Raw genomic sequence first — 16497 nt, 5'->3', positions numbered from 1 at the left:
ACCACTTGTTAGCATTGAAGAATACACAAGTCAAAAAACAGTAATAATAAAGTTTGTTTTGTGTGTGTCTCTTTTTTGCATATTTTATATATGGGCATGTCTAGATATGCAATACTGTTCTACCCAGAACTGTATTTTTATTGTGATACATTATGTTTTATTCATGTTAAAATAACGGAACTCAAACGCTTTCTTTAACCAGCACTATAACAAAAAAAAAGGTTATCCGAAAATGAAACAGTACATGTACTTTCAATATTGTATATATATTTGGTTCAATTCGATTCGATTTTTGTATTTTTACGAGAGTAAAAATATGGTCCAATGTGGATATATGAAAGAAAGGATAGGTAAGACAATTATACCAATTGACTGGTAAGACTAAAGACAAGGGTACAAAATGGGTAGGTTTGTCATATTTTCTTTTGGCGCATATTGGAGACACAACAATCTATTTGTGGCAAACAAGTAATTCAAAGTGCATAATTTGAACTAAAGGCGTACGATTTTTGGGCTTAAAGTTTTATCATTATTCTTGTTTATATATAGCCTGCTTAGAGAAAATTGTCAGATGTCAAGCCAAACAAGATAATAGTAGTAAAAAGAAAATACTATAGTATTGTATGAGGTATGTAATATCCAATATTGCGACTCGGGCCTTTACTTTAAAATGTAGAGCCGCCTGGTATATAGATTAAATAGCTTAATTGATCTAAAAAATAAACGTAAAGTTCAATTGAATGTTTCAAATATCTTATCATGAGATTTATAACAGGATCACTTTCATTAGAATGAAACATTTTTGATATTGCTCTTGACTGTTTGCCATGTTATTTCTGATTATTATTTTTAAAAAAATGAGAGCAAATGAATATCATATTTGGTTCATTAAGTTTCCCAACAGTGATTATAATAGCAATATCTGCGGTTATACTCTGCTACGTTATATATCTAAAAGTCAAGACAGTGATGCTTAGAGCACACTGATTTCAAATAATATAAACCATATCTATTATTATTAAAGAGGGTATATAACATGTGGATTAGTTTTCTGTTAGAAAACCCTACTCTTATAGACAAAAGCATTAACCTGAAACGGTTGATTAAATTAATAACAATTGTATTTTATTTTTTTATATACTGGTATATGTATAAATATGCAAATATACATGCATAGATACATATAGTACAAACCATTTAGATTTAGATTTTCATTAGCATCAGTATTAGCATTAATATTCAATTCACTAGCTGACGTGACTGGTAAATTACGTGTGTCTGCACCAAGATGTTCTAATATTCGAATTTCCAGTTTTTATTTTTTATTTTTACTGCCAGAAAAAATCGCGTTTTTTTTATTCTTCTTTTTCTTCTCGCACGAACATTATGAAAAAAGTCGCAACTAAAGAGAAAACCCTTGACGATTTTGGTTCCAGTTCTTCTGAGCCTGAAGAATATGAGGTGGAATCGATTGTTGATCATCGTTACCGTGGCAAGGGAAAGGTACGCTTTATAAACATTTATTTACATGTATAGGCACGCATATTTTGTGAATCCAATTCAGTTGATCATCATCATCATTATCATCATCAAAAGATAAAAAAAAGGAGAAAGTTCTGCAGCTTATAATAACACAAATCGTGGTTATTTCTTATTGTTGTTTTTATCATTCTAGAACAGAACTCTGCAATACAAGATTCGTTGGAAGGGTTACAAAGAAGAAGATGACACATGGGAGAATGAGGACAACGTGTATGTTACATATATATATATATATCTGTGTGTGTGTACATACTTACAAAAAGAATATATTAAATAGTGATGCCCCAAAATTGGTAAAGGCTTATAAAGACAAAACCAAGGAGCCAGTAAAAGAAGAATCTTCACAAGCAACTACAAAGACAACAAGCTCCACTCGTTCAAAAAGATCAAACTTGGGTACATCACCTTCTGGAAAGCGCAGGTTATCTGAATCTGATACCGAAACACATACACCTTTAAAAAAGACAAATCTCGTAGCCAAAGGATTAAATTCTGCTGCTACTAATATCAGTGCTAGCAGAAGAAGCACAAGCGCAAGCACTAGTACCAGCACCAACAATGGTGCTATTAGTAGATCACGCTCTAAAGGAAGAACTATTCCATCGTTGTCGGAATCAGACTCTGATTTTGCTGAAGACAGCAACTCGTCAGAAGAGACACCCAAGAGATCTCTTGCACAATCCTCTAGAACCAAAAACAAGAAGCTGTTAATGGTTGAAGAAAAAAAAGAGAAGAGAGGGAAGAAAGAATCGAGAAAAGAAAAAAGTGAAGAAGTAGAGGTAGATGTAGAAATAGAGGAGGAGCAAAACGAAGAAGACGAAGAAAGTGAAGAAAAAGATGAAGAAAAAGATGAAGAAAAAGATGAAGAAAAGGAGGATATTGAATTGTCACCCGATGACTTGGAATTTGCTATCAATGATCCAGCATATCGTGCCAATGATAGAAATTGGAAATGGAATAGGGATATCAAGGATATCGTTCTTGTAACTCGTCAACCCAAAGATGATCCAAACGGTAAAGTTGGAATTGTTGTTCGATGGTAAGGATATGTCCTCTATATTTTTTTTTGGACAGAGAAAAAGAGGGTATAATTAGGTTTCTAATTTATGGTCTACAATAGGAGCGATAACAAGTTGGCTCTTTATCCCAATGACATGCTTAAAGCCAAATGCCCACAAAAAGTAAGTTAAAGAAAATTATATATATATATATATATAACCACATTTCCATATTTGTCTAACTATTCTCTGTGTATGTGTTTGTGTCTGTAGCTGATTGAGTTCTATGAAAGCAAATTATGTTTTGATGATTTATCTCGATCGGATAAAGTTACAGTTTCAACAAAGTAAAATATGGTTGATAGAATTAATGTTATAAATTAGCTTTCTTTTTTATTTCAAAAATATACGCTTTTCTTTAAATATTAAAAAAAAAACCAAGGCAAGGCAATACAATACAATAAATAAATGTTATTTTTTTCTGGGTTTTTGTAATTAATACTTTTTTATTTGTTTTCTAAAACAAATAATACTGACTGTAGCTTTAAATACTTGCTTAATTGTTACAAAACGTACCTTGATAAATTGATAAGGACAGACCAAAGAAAATTGCTTGGACGTAGAGATTTTCTACGTACACTACGAAAAAAAAAAAGAAAAGGGACGGATTCAGAAGGTGGTTTTTGAAAAAGATCATAAGCATTTTTTCAAAAACATCCTCTGAATCGCCCCTTCTCCCCCAGGATCCACAGCCAAGACTTCACACCACATTCTTAATTTCTTTTTGGTGACTGACAACCCTTTCGGCAATAGTATTTACAAGACTTGTCTGACATAGACCCCCGAAAGAAACGGGTGATTATATCTTTTTTTTTTGTGATTGTCACACTCAATTGCGTATGAGTATATATTATACTGTTTACATGCGATGGTCAATATAGATAGGATACCCAATACTCTTGAAAGGGTTCTCGCGTCAATTCATCAATTTTGAATTGCTGGTCGACTTTAGCAAAGTTGTTCTGGGCATATTCAAAGGGTCTTCTTCCCATTGGAAAGCGATAGGAATAGTGAATATAGAAATAGACCAGCTTATGATTGACGATTTGGTCTCATTTTCGTTGCTGTGTAAAGAGTATCAAGAAGAATAAAGCTTATAAGAGATAAAGACCATCTCTTCCGCATACACTACTTGTTTTGTGGTATAACTTATCAATAAAGCAATTGAGTTGATTAACCTCTGGTATCTACAGGTATTTATTCTTTTCAAAGAACTTCCGGTCCAAAAAAGTGTTTTTTTTTTCTTCTCTCTGGGAATAGTTTTACTTGCTGACCTTGTATGAATGTCCAAACTACAAGAAGGAACATATATTTTTTTCTGATAAACTTTATTTTTCCGTTTTCAGGCTAAAGGCTTCAAGGGTATCTTGTTTATCTATTTTTCTCTTGGTACCTTTTTAGATACATAGGGAGGATAATTAGTAAACGCCTGTCCATTAGACAAAGAGATGTCATATGATACTACAATAGAAAGTGCTAGAGTAACCAACTCGATACCCCGTAAAGAAAGTAAGGTATATATGCTTGTAATACATAAAAGTGTTTTTTATGGTTTCTTTGAGATCTACTATCTTGTTTTCGCTTCATAGCTTATTAGACCTTTAGAGCAGATGAAAATAAAAGAGCATGATTATAATAAAATTCTATTGATGGTGAAATCGGAATGTACGCTTTGGTCACTCTACAAAAAAAAAGCTGATAAAAAAAATGATTACGAGACAGACTTCTTCCTTAGGGTACATATTTATCTTGTTCTTGTAAACTAATTATTAAAACTTTCATTATTTCTGTTATATCATTTCCCCTCTCCATCTCCCAAAAATAGCTTCGTGTTCTGTCCCTTTTCTGTTCTTTTTTTTTATTTTTATTAGTCACACTTCCACAAGTTGTCTCCCGCCTTCAACATTAACATATTTAGTAACTCTTTAATTGGAATACCGACTGTCTAATCTGGATTTGATTTTCCAAGTATCTGGGTTTTATTTTAATATATTTTATCCATAAGAAGGTAAATATATTGTCTGGCATTTAAATATCGATTTGTCCAAAACATATATAAAATAAATCAAAATCAAAATCAAAATCAAAAAAGAAAGGAGGCGAATTTTATTCTATATATGATTTTGTAAGCCCGACCACAAGATTTTGAAGTGACGATATCAAAGAGAACGGAACCACGCTTGTGCCCAATAATAAAAATAATAAAAATAATAATTAACCCTCACACTATATTTCTCATCATAACTCTTATTATTTATTTATTTTATTTTATTTTATTATTAATTATTTTGGACTTCTCTTCTTTTTCGCTACATTGTAATAGTCATTCTGCCTTTGCTCATTTCCCCTTTTCAAATCCTCTTCTTATTCTTTACTCTCCTTAACTAGAAAACCAAAAAAAAAAACCACAATACCATAGTACACACATATAACTACTTCTTCAAACTTATACATTTACATACTCACTCATACATACATACATACATACCTGTACTCAATCTTCTAATCTCTTTATTGACTTGAATTTTCATACCTTTCAAAAAAAAAAAAGAAAAAAAAAGAAGAAGAAGCATTCAAACTAAAAAGAAGTAAAAATAATAACATAGTTACCCATTACTTACACCACCTTTTTCTTTCTTTTCTTTTCTTTTTACTTCTTACTCAATTACTCACTCATTTACTTTCTTATTCCAGAGTCGAACCATTAGCCGCCGTCTTACCTTTATAATTTCTCCTTCCCCTTATTTCAATACCTTTATTCATTCAAACCAATCTATATATAAAAAAAACGAATAACCAACAATGGGAAATACGTGTAGTTGTTGTACTGATTGCTTTGGAAGTAAGTTCTTTTTTTTTTGAAAAAATTAAAATTAAAATAAAAAATGACGACGGCGGCAAAGTATAAGAAGAAGAAAAACTAATTTACGTTGTTTATTCATTTTGTCTAATGCTCAAATGTACATTTATTCCTACCTATCTCTTTTATCTATCTATATATAAAACTATATACGCATCTCTACATATACTTCTCTTTTTGCATCGTGTCTAATGAAGAGCGGAACCGTACCGGCCTTTATGAGCCACTTTTACAGGAAAATGAGCGCGAGGCAATTGCCGAATTGTTACAATACCTCGAAAGTAAGATTGACTTTTTGGTCAGATGTCAAATAAACTGACAAGCAATAATACATATATACATATGAGTACAGTATAATAACCCCCCAAAATAAATAATAAAATAAACTCTCTAGATCGTAACCAGACAAACTTTTTTGAAGGCGAGCCTTTACATGCCTTGTCAACACTAGCATATTCAGATAACGTTGACCTCCAAAGATCAGCAGCACTTGCGTTTGCAGAGATTACAGAAAAAGGTGACAAAATAAGGACTACATACACTTGTTATACGATATACGAAATACGAATTACCAATACCAATACGAAGACCAATACAAATGCGTACACCAAAATCAATATTAATACTAATTATTATTACTACTACTGTTGTAACTGTTATTCTCGATACGCTTTACACACATCTACAAATTCTCTTTCTTCTTACCTTTATATACACCCGCGTCTATGTCTATGTCTATGCTTACATACCATACAAAAGATGTGAGGCAGGTTGGCCGGGAGACACTTGATCCAATTCTGTTTCTGTTGCAGTCGCACGATGTTGAAGTCCAGCGAGCAGCGAGCGCATCCCTGGGAAATCTTGCTGTGAATGGTATGCCTATTTGTTACCTTGTCATACAAAATCTGTTACCGTTGACGAATAAACATAATATATATATATAAATACAGTGTGGTATGGTAATATGTGGTTTACTGACTTGACAATTTTGTTTGTTTTTTTCTTTGTCTCAGCCGAAAACAAATTATTGATCGTTAAGCTCAATGGCCTCGAACAATTGATTCGTCAGATGGGCAGCCCAAATGTAGAAGTACAATGTAATGCTGTTGGTTGTATCACTAACCTTGCTACTCATGGTGAGCAGATTATTTCATTTTTATATTTTATTTCTATTTTACTTTTCTTATTTTAGATTCATACAAATTTTGATACCATTTTATGTTTTCAAACCCTCTTTTAAATAAAACACACACACATACGACTAAAACAGCTATTGAATTATAATGATTATCATTTCTTTATTATTAAAATTGAAAACATAGATGACAACAAAGCAAAGATCGCAAAGTCGGACGCTCTCCGTTTGCTGGTAGATTTGGCCCGATCCAAGGACCAAAGAGTACAGCGTAATTCAACCGGCGCTCTACTCAACATGACGCATACCCGTACGTGCCTCTTTATTTTTTTTCTTTTTTTCTTTTGTGTCTTTTCTTGTAGTATATAGTCTATTCTTCTTTATATCAATATTTTATGATATTTCATTATATGGCTATTATAATCAAGTATCATTTTGGTTATTTTGCTTTAATTTATTTTATTCAAAAAAAAAAGAAAAAAAAAGAGAGAGAATCAACGCACTGACCCTATTATATCTATTTTTCTGTTAATCGTGCTAGAGGAGAACCGCCAACAGTTGGTAAATGCAGGGGCAATCCAGGTCCTCATCGGTCTACTCAATTCCCCAGACGCTGATGTTCAGTACTATTGTACCACCGCCCTTAGCAATATAGCCGTCGATGGTAATATATATATATATATAAGGATTTATATGTGGGTTTATAAGTGTATGGGTGTATATGGATTTGTGAGTGTGTATATGTATATAAAACACTTTTGTTAACTTATGACCAAAAAAAACCCCCCACACAGCCGGAAATCGAAAGAAACTAGCCCAAACAGATTCTCGGCTGGTTCAATACCTTATTGCCCTCATGGATACAAAGAGCTTAAAAGTACAATGCCAGGCTGCACTTGCTCTCCGAAACCTTGCTTCAGATGGTATGATCAACAACAATAATATAGCTATAGAATAAAGGAGAGAAAAGGGAAATTGTCCATGCTTTTTGGATTGTATAAAAGAAGAGGACATTCTTCTAGTGTGGGTGTTGCATATGTGTCGTATATGTGTTGTATATTATATGTATTTGTGAATTGATCTTCACCTTCTCCTCTTACTCCTTGGAAATTCTTATGCTAATTTTAAAATATTTTTTCTCTTTCTTTCTTTCATTATGTCTGTTTCATTATTGGTGAATTACTATAATTATTATCTTTTAGAAAAATACCAACTCGAGATCGTACGTTGCAAAGGTCTGCCACCCCTCCTCCGTCTCCTCAAATCGGCGTTTCTGCCTCTCATTTTGTCTTCTGTGGCCTGCATTCGAAACATTTCCATTCACCCTGCCAACGAGTCACCGATCATTGATGAGGGTTTTGTGAACCCACTGATTGATCTACTGTCGTACGACGAAAACGAGGAGATCCAGTGCCATGCGATTTCGACCTTGCGCAACTTAGCCGCCAGCTCAGAACGCAACAAGAGAGCGATCGTGGAAGCCGGTGCAGTAGAACGCATCAAACAGCTGATCGGTGTTGTTCCCCCGACCGTGCAGACAGAGATGACGGCCGCAATTGCCGTTCTGGCCCTCAGCGATGATCTGAAACAGCGCCTGCTGGCTTCGGGTGTGCTCGAAGTCCTGGTACCCCTGACATCAAGTGACAATATGGAGGTCAAGGGAAACTCGGCTGCTGCAATCGGAAACCTTAGTTCAAAGGTCAAGGATTACACCCCATTCGTCAAAGTCTGGGACAGCCCGACTGCCGGAAGTCTGCATAGTTTCTTGGTCCACTTTCTTGATGAAGAGCAGGACATTGCCTTTCAACACATTGGTGTCTGGACAGTAGAGCAGTTCCTCGAAGGAAATGGTAATTCAAATAGTTTTTTATTATTCTTATTATTATTTGTGTAGTGTGTATATGGCATGTGTGTAGTGCGTGTGTGCGTGTGTGTGCATGTGTTTGTATATACTGATATTCAAATCTGTTCATGTGTGTGGGTATAGATAAGGAACTGGTTACCAAAATAGCACAGTCTCCCTCTATTGTTCAGTCTATTAGAAGAATTGCAAATGCTGGTCCTGAAGAGAGACCAAAGAAGATGACAGAACATACAAATGAAGACACTATGGATGAGATGGACGGTGACATATTTGGCTTGGCCAAACGGGTGGCTGGAATGCTTCAGGAAGTACAATCCACAAAAGGAGATACCGAGAAATGGTTTATAGGCAAGAGACAGCAGTAAAAAAAAAGAAGGAAAAGAGAAGAGAAGAGAAGAGAAGAGAAAACTGTCATGCAAACGGATTTCTGCTCTCTTATTTTCCTTCTTTTCTTTCTACTCCTACCTCTACACCACAACATCCACAACAACCATAAATCACTGCCACCACCACCACTTCCACCCAACCTTCTTGTCCCTTTATTTTCAAATCCATTTAAACTATCAATTTATCACACTATCCCCCCTACCTTCCCTTACCCTTTTTTTTTCTTGTCTCTTCCTCCCATCTCTCTTATACACACACACACACATTATATATCTACTTCCAAATTCCCCCCCTCCAATCCCTTTTCTTCTTTTAATTCTTCTTCTTCTGTTACCCTTCAACCAACCAAAGTATTTTACAACCCATCTTCATTAAATCACTCCCACTTGAAAACAACAAGAAAAATGGCATTCCTTTAAATTACAAATAAAGAAGAAGAATAATAATAAGAAGAACATCAAAAGAGGTTGAGATGGAGGAGGTAGAAAGGGTAACATTTTATATCATCTTTCTTTCTTTCTTTTTTATAATATACTTTATATAATATTTTTTTTCTATTTCGATCAATCTATATCTTTACTTCTTTTTTTTAAATGTGTATGTGTATGTGGTTTTGTATTTAATATATAAATTAGATTTTTGAGCCAACAAAAGCACCACCATCAACCTATCAATAATAATAAAGATACATATTAGAATAAAGTTCAATTGAAGAACAACAACAAAAAATGATCAAAATATACAAAAGTACATTTATATTTATATATATTTTTACTTACAGTGATTGTAGCACCTGTGGTATAATGACCTGCTCGAGAAGACAGATAGATACAAGTGCCAGCAATATCTTGAGGTGATCCAATACGACCAACAGGAATAGAGGCAACAATCTTGTCACCCATCTTGTCCAGAGTGGCTTTCATCATCTTGGATTGGAATGCACCAGGAGCAATTGTGTTGACCAAAACACCTCGAGAACCCAAGTTAGATGCCATGTGGCGAGAAAGATGGTGAAGTCCAGCCTTGGAAGCAGCATAGGCATAAGATTCTTGAGGAGGAACCTGTATATCAATAATTAATTATTAAAGGTTATTCAATTGTTAACTTTTATCTATCTATCTATATATAAGTAAGTATATAATTATATATTATTGGCTTACACGAAGTCCATCAATTGAACCGATATTGATCACACTCGAAGGGTTTGAAGAATTAGCCTTTGCAGTCAACAAAGGCAGGCATCTACATTTTTCATAAACAATTAGATCCAATAAAACTAATAGTAATACTTTATTTTGTGATTGCGATATATTATTCACTCACTCAATCATATATACTTACGCTTGGGTCAATGTAAAAATACGCTTGAGATTAAGACTAATAACCTTTTCAAAGGCACGGTCAGGGAATGTATTGATTGATTCAGCCCAGTTTGCGCCAGCATTGTTCACAAGTACATCAAGATCTATAGCAGTGTAAAAGATATACATACACAATCTAGTAAATATATCTTTCTCTTTTTCGTTCTTTCTTTAAGATAAGATGTGACTTACGGGTTTCTCTCTTTGACAATTCAGTTACAAGACGTTCAACATCTTCCAATTTTTGGAGATCAGCGGGAATGGAAAAACATTTTCCAGGTCCCATGGCTGTCAATTCTTGAGCAACCTTTTTATTTTATTTTATATATACAATTATTATACATGTGCACGTGATTTTCTTCTTCTTTTAGTTATAACAAAATAATTTTTACATGATCATCTAAATGAGTAATGAGATGAAGCTTTTACCTTGTCACAGACATCTGCAGAACGACTACTGATGTACACTTTAGCGCCAGCAGAAATATAACCCTAATGTCGAAGAAAAAAAAATAAAAATAAAAGAGGTTGTGATGAGGTTTTGTTACAAAAAGAAGAATATCTCTTATATTCACATTTGTTAGTGTGCCTTATTATCATTAAAGAAAGAAAGTGTTCCAATAAAAATTATATATATATATATATATACTTACAGTAGCAATCATTTCACCAATTCCTCGTGAACCACCTGTCACCAAGACAACCTGGTTGATATAATATTTATCAGGTCAATATATATATATATATATATATGTAGGTGTTTGTTTTTTATTGTGCATAGTGTAGTGTAGTGTAGTGTAGTTTAATTGGTTTGCAAGTATGGACTGTACCTTGTCCTTGACACTAAAGAGAGATCCAAAATCCATTATGAAATCAATTAAATAATAAGAATATTAAGAATGATAATAACAATAAGCAAAAACAAAAAAAAAATCCAAAACAATAGAAAGCTTGGTTAATGGTATTTTTGGGGAAGAGAGAGAAAGAGATATATATATAGAGAGAGAGAGAAATTTAATGCGATTTGCTTTCTATTACACAAATTAATGACTAACGCTAAATATCGGTGCTTGATCGTGAGAGAGCGAGCGAAATTATTAGCAAATGAAATTTACTGCTGTAATACATTTTACTATGAGAAATGAGTGGTGATTTTGAAAAAAAAAATATGATTTTATTTTCAAAATCGTCACATTTTTTTCCCTGCTGAGGTACCTTTATGTAAGATAGAAATACGACTAACATACCATGCAGATTTACTTTTTGGTAAGGACTAATGCTCACAATTATTTCTCTAGTATTCTCTAAAGAGCTGTAATGCTTTGAATCCTGACACAGAACGACCCTGAGAAGAAGAGGATATCATATAATTAGCGCTGAAACATATTGAGTATAAATAATGCTTACCTCTGGGAGAATAAAAAAATTATCATCGTCACCACTTTCTAGTATAGACAAGCCTTGACTGAAAGTGAGCATGAAGGATCATGACCCAACTCAAATTAACCTGAAATATACCGTTACAACTAGCTCCACGTCCACCTTCCCTTCACTACCCAAAAAAAAAAAAGAGGACTCGGGACAAAACAAGTAGATGGACCGCGGTGTTTGTCGTAGATGAGTATTGATCACTGTTGAATCCGAGAGTAAGTGTGAAGTATAGTAGTTTATCCTTCAGTTCCTCCACTTAGACAACTCTGTCTTTACTATATAACTCTAGTATTTGGATCGAAATACTAAAGTATTACCTATAACATACATGCTCTCTTTTACTCAAACTATCTAGCTAATCTGGCAGAAAAAGTATCAGATCAATAGGCCTTTCCAGAAGAGCAATTCATAATGATACTAGTTATCAAGGCATATATTTCAATATAAATTAGAAAGAAAAAACAAACAGGCATATAGATACCGGTAGTTGGCTCTGTGTAAAAGGACGGTCGAATTTCATTATTTCATTATTTTCTTATTTCTTTTGAAATAAAGCAACATATATAAGCTTTTACAAATCATTTCATCCATATTTTCTTGTTTCTATTTTTCCTATAACAGTGACAAACTCATAAGAGAACAGTAAATCAAACCTTTACATTTGCGAGTCGTTATAATTAAAAGTAAAGAGTTATCTACCTCTACACTACCTGGGTTTTCGTTCAGCATCAAATTCAAACACTGGAGCAGATGGCTTAACCGGCTTACCTTCAGAAACCTTGACGTTACCAGCAATGAAAACAAAAAAAAATGAGTGAAATACAAGATCCACAATCCAAAATGGATACTATAATTGCTAATGAACCTGGCAGAGTCCACATCACAAAAACGTATCACACACACACCGAGTGATTTGAATTACAATGGATTTGAATTGTAACAGATATAAAAAATACTATTTTGACTCTCTTTAATAAATGTCACTCTCACAGTGTCTACTTTTCTCCTATATTGAAATACTAACCCATAAATAATCCCGAATATCTCGAGAAGAAAAGGAAAACACCCAGGATGCATCGTTTAATATAGCTTTTTTTTTATTATTTATACCTCGAATGCTGAAGCAGTCGGGTTTTATAGGTATATAACAAAGTAATATAAAAAACATATGTTATCCACCCCTTCCTTTTAGTACTCTAGGTCTGGATGTGAGAGAGGATGCCATGAGTATGCATTTCTATTAATTCAACTACCCGTTTCACATGAATATATGTAACAGTAGGGAAAAGTACTGGAGGTATTGTGAGTGAGCTAATAAAAGTATTGGAAGAAGTGAGTTTCCTTTGAAGGATAAACGCAGAAAAGTAAAGAAGTCAGTTATTTCAAAATGAATGTGTTGGATTTGATTTGTGTAGCGACAGCTTTAAAGGTAGAGTACAAGTCCAAAAGCAGTGATTTTTGTTGTTACACTGAGTTGGACCGTGCACTTTATAATCAAGAGCAAGACATTTTTCTCTCTCTTTCTCTTTATAAAACTAGATGGTTTCTTAAAAATTTACTCGATTCAAGCCATGTTCGTCTCCATTATGAAACACAATAAAAAACAAAGGTAAAATTAAAGAAGAATTGGGTGTAAGTTGAATGAGATCTAAATAACTGCTCTCTAAATCTAAAAATGAAATGTAGGGCTGCGTTTTTTTTTGCCAGCAGTTGTTCTTGAACTCATATATCAGGGTGAGCATGATAGTTATATTTCTCTTTTATGATCAATCTCGTAAGCGCTGTTAAAGTTTTATCTGTTGAGTACTTCTGAAAAAGGGCTAAGAGAAAGTATCTGGTAATGAGTATGCGTATTACTACGTTTAACCATTTTGTTTGTAAAGTTTCTGTTTGTTTGTTTGCTTCTTCTATTGACTAGAGCTTTATGCTTTTATAGACTTGCTTCACATACTAGTATTAGAAATAGAAGCCAATAAAAGACAGACATGCCATAATTGAAACCAACTTTGTCCTAAAGCAAAGCAAAGAAATAATAAAGGGTTTCCTCTTGATCAATGTCGCAACAACTCTAAAGACGGAGTACAAGCTCTAATAACGGCAGTTTTTAGGGCATTCTTAACTGGTCTGTGCACTATTTTGTTTGAGGAGACAAGAAAGAGTTTCTTTTTTTTTGCTTGTACAAACAGGCACAAAAGAGAATCGATGGTCACTAGGAAATTGATTCACATATGTTTCAAAGCAATATTAAACAATAAGAAAAAAAAGCAGGATATATATTATCCGGGTCTCTTCACAATTGAGGGCAGAATGTTAAGTGGCAGGCTGAGTTTTATTGTAATGAATGGAAGTATGTTCATAATTAAAAATGTCAAGGTAATCTCCTATATGAATAAAGGTAGTCAAAGCTCGATAGGATCATTTTTGGAGATTTTTAGTCTGCTTCCTGCTAGTCTTCTCTATTATTATTATTTTGGTATAGTGATGGTGATAGTAATATGATTTTGCTTCTGCCGATCTTATCACTATATCGAACTTTGGGTGTAATACATCGGGTTGATGAACCGGGTTATTACGGATTTGATTTTTTTCTGAACTTGGTTCACATGCTGTGCTTGACATGTATTGAGTAACCGCAGTGATACAAAAAATAAGGACAAGTCACTATACTGCTATCCAATAGAACACTCTTCCCGCATAATAGTCATAATAAAACATATAGACCTAGTGTGACTGGACAGGTACCATTAAATATAAATACCCTCCGTCTATTCAGTCTTTTTTTCAATCAGTTTCGATTTGACTTATATATCTCTTAATAAAAAAATTATTTTGAGTCTCAAAGTACTTATCAAGCTTACAATCCTCCCCACAAAATACAGCATTCTTTTTTACTTTGAACATAAAAAATCAAATAAAATATTGCGTATATATTTCAACATGTCTATTCCTACCAATTCTACCAATGTGCCGCCCATTATTCCTATTGTATCTCAACAAGAAGGTCAGATAGCAGTTAATGCCTCTACCTTTGAAAAGAACATAGAAGAATTAACGGGTGTAGACACTTCTATCCCTAGTAAAAATAGCTTTGTATCAAGAATGACTGGCTCGCAGTATGCTCCAAAGGTGACTGGAAATGAAGCTTTTGTCTTGAACAAAGAAAGTAAAAGAATTAGCCGCCAGAAGGCAGAGAAACTTTTGAGCAAATATAAACGTGAATCGTATTGCCTCTTGTCTGCACTTTATGATGCTAATATCTTGAAAGACCGAGTAAGTGAAGCTTCTATCTCAAAATAAATGGAGCACTGCACAGAGCAGATGGAGCGCATCCATAGTATACTAAAAGTCACTGAGAACATTTCCCCTATCAACACTACCGGCAACAACATCAGTGTCTGCGACATACCGCTTTTCCAGATTATCGGATACTCTGTGCCAGATCAAAACTCTAAGGTGTACAGCAATGTCGAGCACTACCTGTCCGCCTTTGAGAAGCTTATGACAATTGGGTGCGAGCACATCGACTCTGCTTGGTCCAGGTGGTTGCCCATTGCAATGACCCACGAGTACGATACCTGGTACCTGGAAAACCTGAGCAACAAGAACCTCACCTGGGCAAAAGCAAGAGCAATCATCAAGAAATATTACAACACTGAAGAGTACCAGTGCATTATGGCCACCGAAGCTTTAGCCATGTACATGGGACCCAATGAGACTATCCAAGACTATGGGCAGCGGTTCCAAAGAGCCTGTCGTGAAGGAAACATCGGCCAGGACGGTTTAATTTCCATTCGTTTCTTGTCGTCTTTGACACCCGCCCTCAGCCACGCCACATTCTCTGCCTGGTTCACCCATAACAATAAGGAGCCAGATTCTGTCTAGAGCATCTTGAATCTCGCCACTACCTTGAGCAGGCCAATGAAAAGGATGAGAGAAGAGGCTGAGAAATAGTTCTCTTTTTCTCATCGCCGCATATACAACGGTAGCACCAATCGTCTCATTCTCCCAAAGGGCCGCCCAACTAAAGCTTCAGGCTCCTAGTCTTGTGTTTCACACGGCTTCTTCTGCTACCCAACGGAACACTCTTCCCGCATAACAGGCATCATAAAACATATAGACTCAGTTTGACTGAATAAATCACATTTTAAAAAATAAATACTCCATTAAGTTTTGCAAAAGAGAACTGTGATTCTGTTCAATTTTTGCCATAGTATTTGCTTTGCTCGAGAGTTTCGAAAGAGAAAGAAAGAAAAATCTGATAAACATGTTTTTAAATAATTTATTAAGATATTTCCTGTAATATATCTGTTAAAGTACTATTTCTTTTTTCTGGTCACTTTTTGTAATGGGGCTAATACGCATTATTTTTCTTTTCTTTTTTCGACACATATTCTGGGCTTAGGACTGGATTATCACAAAGGCCCAAATGAAGCATGCCAAAAAAAAACACTGCTTAATGTCTCCAAGTCAGCATGTATGACACTCTTGAAAACCTAATATATATTCTGAAGCTTACATGACGTTGAATACACCAATAAAGATATTAAAATTAAGCTCCCATTATAGCAGTTGTCGTTTTCTCTCTCTGGCACAAATAACTTTGAATACAATTGAACCTTTAAACCCTTTTTCAATTGATATTATATAAAGTCATTAGATATCGTATTTTAATGTGCCATTCAAAATATAGTAACAGAAGAATCAAATAATAAAATTGATCTATCAAATAGGTAAAGACATGAATAAGTATTTTAAAGAAGCAATTAGAAGAAGAAGGTTAAATTTCAATTTAATTTTCAAATAAAGGCAAGTAATCTTCATCTTCTCCGTCTATCTTATCCCGTCTTAATTCCTAGATA

At 34.2% G+C, this 16497-nt stretch overlaps 3 protein-coding genes across 3 annotated transcripts; 2 read left to right on the top strand and 1 right to left on the bottom strand.

Moving 5' to 3' along the window:
- Positions 1-4918: 4918 nt before the first annotated feature.
- Positions 4919-9411, top strand: PHYBLDRAFT_133770 (hypothetical protein). The gene is made up of 10 exons (XM_018429593.1): positions 4919-5442; positions 5658-5741; positions 5855-5977; positions 6220-6333; positions 6474-6596; positions 6783-6905; positions 7137-7259; positions 7390-7518; positions 7798-8445; positions 8583-9411. The coding sequence occupies exons 1-10, from the start codon at positions 5403-5405 to the stop codon at positions 8822-8824; spliced, it is 1749 nt and encodes a 582-aa protein (XP_018291357.1). The 5' UTR covers positions 4919-5402; the 3' UTR covers positions 8825-9411.
- A 66-nt stretch (positions 9412-9477) lies between these two features.
- Positions 9478-11073, bottom strand: PHYBLDRAFT_168673 (hypothetical protein; the record flags this gene model as incomplete). The annotated part of the gene is made up of 8 exons (XM_018435915.1): positions 9478-9513; positions 9626-9907; positions 10007-10088; positions 10188-10311; positions 10400-10514; positions 10637-10699; positions 10861-10911; positions 11038-11073. 8 exons carry the CDS (start codon positions 11071-11073, stop codon positions 9478-9480), a joined length of 789 nt encoding a protein of 262 aa, XP_018291356.1.
- A 3502-nt stretch (positions 11074-14575) lies between these two features.
- Positions 14576-15520, top strand: PHYBLDRAFT_65922 (hypothetical protein; the record flags this gene model as incomplete). The annotated part of the gene is made up of 2 exons (XM_018441556.1): positions 14576-14908; positions 14942-15520. 2 exons carry the CDS (start codon positions 14576-14578, stop codon positions 15518-15520), a joined length of 912 nt encoding a protein of 303 aa, XP_018291355.1.
- Between the last annotated feature and the right edge of the window lie 977 nt (positions 15521-16497).

The sequence above is a fragment of the Phycomyces blakesleeanus genome (genome assembly GCF_001638985.1).
Source record: "Phycomyces blakesleeanus NRRL 1555(-) unplaced genomic scaffold PHYBLscaffold_11, whole genome shotgun sequence".
Classification (NCBI taxonomy): domain Eukaryota; kingdom Fungi; phylum Mucoromycota; class Mucoromycetes; order Mucorales; family Phycomycetaceae; genus Phycomyces; species Phycomyces blakesleeanus.
This window is presented reverse-complemented; position numbering and strand designations above follow the sequence as displayed.